Source organism: Ipomoea triloba, chromosome 13 (assembly GCF_003576645.1).
Source record: "Ipomoea triloba cultivar NCNSP0323 chromosome 13, ASM357664v1".
Classification (NCBI taxonomy): domain Eukaryota; kingdom Viridiplantae; phylum Streptophyta; class Magnoliopsida; order Solanales; family Convolvulaceae; genus Ipomoea; species Ipomoea triloba.
The window spans coordinates 19,872,869-19,875,317 of record NC_044928.1 but is presented as its reverse complement, the minus strand read 5'-3'; the positions used below and the strand labels follow the sequence as shown (position 1 = coordinate 19,875,317).

General features: G+C 36.8%; 1 protein-coding gene across 1 annotated transcript; it reads left to right on the top strand.

Annotated features, from left to right (window-relative positions):
* The first annotated feature begins 297 nt into the window (after positions 1 to 297).
* LOC116002530 lies at positions 298 to 1,619 on the top strand. Its single transcript, XM_031242695.1, has 3 exons — positions 298 to 934; positions 1,088 to 1,260; positions 1,386 to 1,619. The coding sequence occupies exons 1-3, from the start codon at positions 368 to 370 to the stop codon at positions 1,480 to 1,482; spliced, it is 837 nt and encodes a 278-aa protein (XP_031098555.1). The 5' UTR covers positions 298 to 367; the 3' UTR covers positions 1,483 to 1,619.
* The last annotated feature ends 830 nt before the right edge of the window (positions 1,620 to 2,449 follow it).

Genomic DNA, 2,449 nt, shown 5'->3' with positions numbered 1-2,449 from the left:
AACTAAAAAAATCGAGTTCATATCCGTACAGCAGAAACTAGTTTGTCCGGATCTGTGCCTACGTGTCGCAAATCACGCATACTTTGCACCACGTGGAGGAACGTCCCATCTACGCTCCAAATTCCAAAAAGTTAGCCTCACCCGCGATGCAACCGCTCACGTAACATGTGCTCCTCGCTCACGTGCAATCATCCACGTGTCGCTCAGATCCCCATCTGCCGAGTCAACGCCGTCATCTAACGCCACTTAGACGCCGTCAGTTATTATGTATATTATAGATTATCACCAGCTCAAGCTTTTCAGTTTTCTCCACTCCGAAAAGTGAAAATCTCCTTGCTTTCTCTGATCTTCACTCAACTCGATAGCTATGAAGACTGTTTTGTTACGAACCGGTTCCGGTTCAGTCCTGGCCCGGAGCTCGTTCATTCCCGATTCTCCTCGGATCTCGGCTTCGCCTCGGGAATCTCTCACCGGAGTGAAGAAAAGCGCTTCGTCGCCGAGACTTTCTGTGCATTTCGAGCCCAACCGCCGGGGCATACGTAGGACGTCCTCTGAGTCTGACGTCATCCGATCGAAGATCAAAGCCGTTGCCGGAGCTGAGAAGTCGTTGTCTTTTCCGGAGAGAATTCCTGAAGAAGAGTGTGCCAGTTACGACAACGACGAAACGTTTGTGCTCACTCGTATTGGATCCTTCAGTTTTTCGGATGATCTGAACAACTGCTTCGGAGACTGGCAGGAGAATGAGATTTCGGTGGAGGACGTTGGATTTCCTGGCGGCGGAATTGGTAATAACCGGAAGTTCACCGGCGGCGGCGGCGGCCGAGACGGCAGTAACGCAGATCCGAGCAAAATCGGAGCGTATTATCAGGAAGTGATCAAGTCAAACCCTACTAACTCTGTCCTCCTAAGAAACTATGCTAAGTACTTGCACGAGGTACATTATATTTCGAATTCATCATTATTACTTCACGATCAATGACTAATTCACCGATCAGAAATATGAATTTTGTATAAGCAATGATTTCCGCTTTTTTTTTTTATTAAAATACAATGATTTTCGCTTAAACTTTTGATTTGATGCAATAAGGTGGAAGGAGATACCGTAAAAGCGGAAGAATACTACGGAAGAGCGATCCTGGCAAGCCCCGGAGACGGAGAAGTTCTATCCCTGTACGGGAAATTGATATGGGAAACTGAACGCGACGAGAACAGAGCCAAATCTTACTTCGATCAAGCTGTTCATGCTTCTCCCGACGACTGGTAAGTTTATACACTGCAATATATAGATTGCGCTTATGTGCACTCAATATTAATATGTGATTTAAAATTGAAACTATATACTCTGATCTTGGAGACTCAAATTAAAATTATATTGATGACTACAGTACGGTGTTGGGATCTTACGCGCACTTCTTGTGGCAAGCGGAGGAAGACGATACCGCCGACGACGACTGCCGAGTAGAGATGGTCGGAGCGTTATAGATTCCTCACTTATTATAACTGCTTTTGTATTTGCTAACATCTTATCAATTAACTGCAAAATGTGTGATATGCTGTGTATTTCGTTTGCTTAATAATAATAAGCTAAGCTAAGTGAATGGTGTTCAGTTGATCTTCTATTTGGATATAATTGTAAGCACTTAATTCATGTATCTATTTACCTATCTACGAATCTAATAAAAGTCAATAGTAAGGAAACTAAAAAATGTTAGTCAATAAAATTAGTTTTCTTAAAGAAACTAAAAAATGTTAGTTAAAATGAATGATTCAAATTATTTTGATTTTAATATTTTTTATTAATTTTTTTACTTTACCCTCTATTTATATATATTTTTCCTTTAAATATGCCGGAACTCTGTTAGTATTAATTTTACTAACGAAATATTTTGTTATTTATTTATTATTCTTAACTTGCATTGATTTCTATAAGAAAGGTCTTAGATTAGAACATCATCATAACTAGAGTTGGTATAATTGTTAGAAAAATATACTGCAAATATGTTAAAGTGTATTTTTAAAAAAATACAATATAAAATTTAATGTGAAAATTGAAAAACATTTTTTTGTATTTTTAAAAACAAATTTATGTTAAGTTTTTCTTTTTCCTTTTTTTTTTCTCTTGAATTAATCTTCTTCGATTATTTATATTTAGAATAAGACTCAATATTCTAATCAAACTTTTGTATTATTGAGAATGATTTAGGGGATTATGATATTAATATTTTTTGTTTGTATTTCTATAATGGTACAATTATAAATTATTTTATAAATATTATAATATTATTTTTTATTAGACAAAATTATTCTTACATCATTGTCAGATATGTGCAACCTAACTACAAAGTTGTTGATCAGAAATATAATTACACCTAGACTATAAATGGTAGGACTATTATATTGTCCAAAGAATTAACAATGTTTGACACCCCATTGGCTCCAATTGAGCAAG

Excerpts from the sequence above, each read along its gene's own strand:
- LOC116002530 (XM_031242695.1), top strand. The coding sequence starts at position 368 with ATGAAGACTGTTTTGTTACGAACCGGTTCCGGTTCAGTCCTGGCCCGG. Across the intron at positions 935-1,087 it reads ATGCTAAGTACTTGCACGAG|GTGGAAGGAGATACCGTAAA; the intron begins GTACATTATATT and ends TGATGCAATAAG. Across the intron at positions 1,261-1,385 it reads CATGCTTCTCCCGACGACTG|TACGGTGTTGGGATCTTACG; the intron begins GTAAGTTTATAC and ends TGATGACTACAG.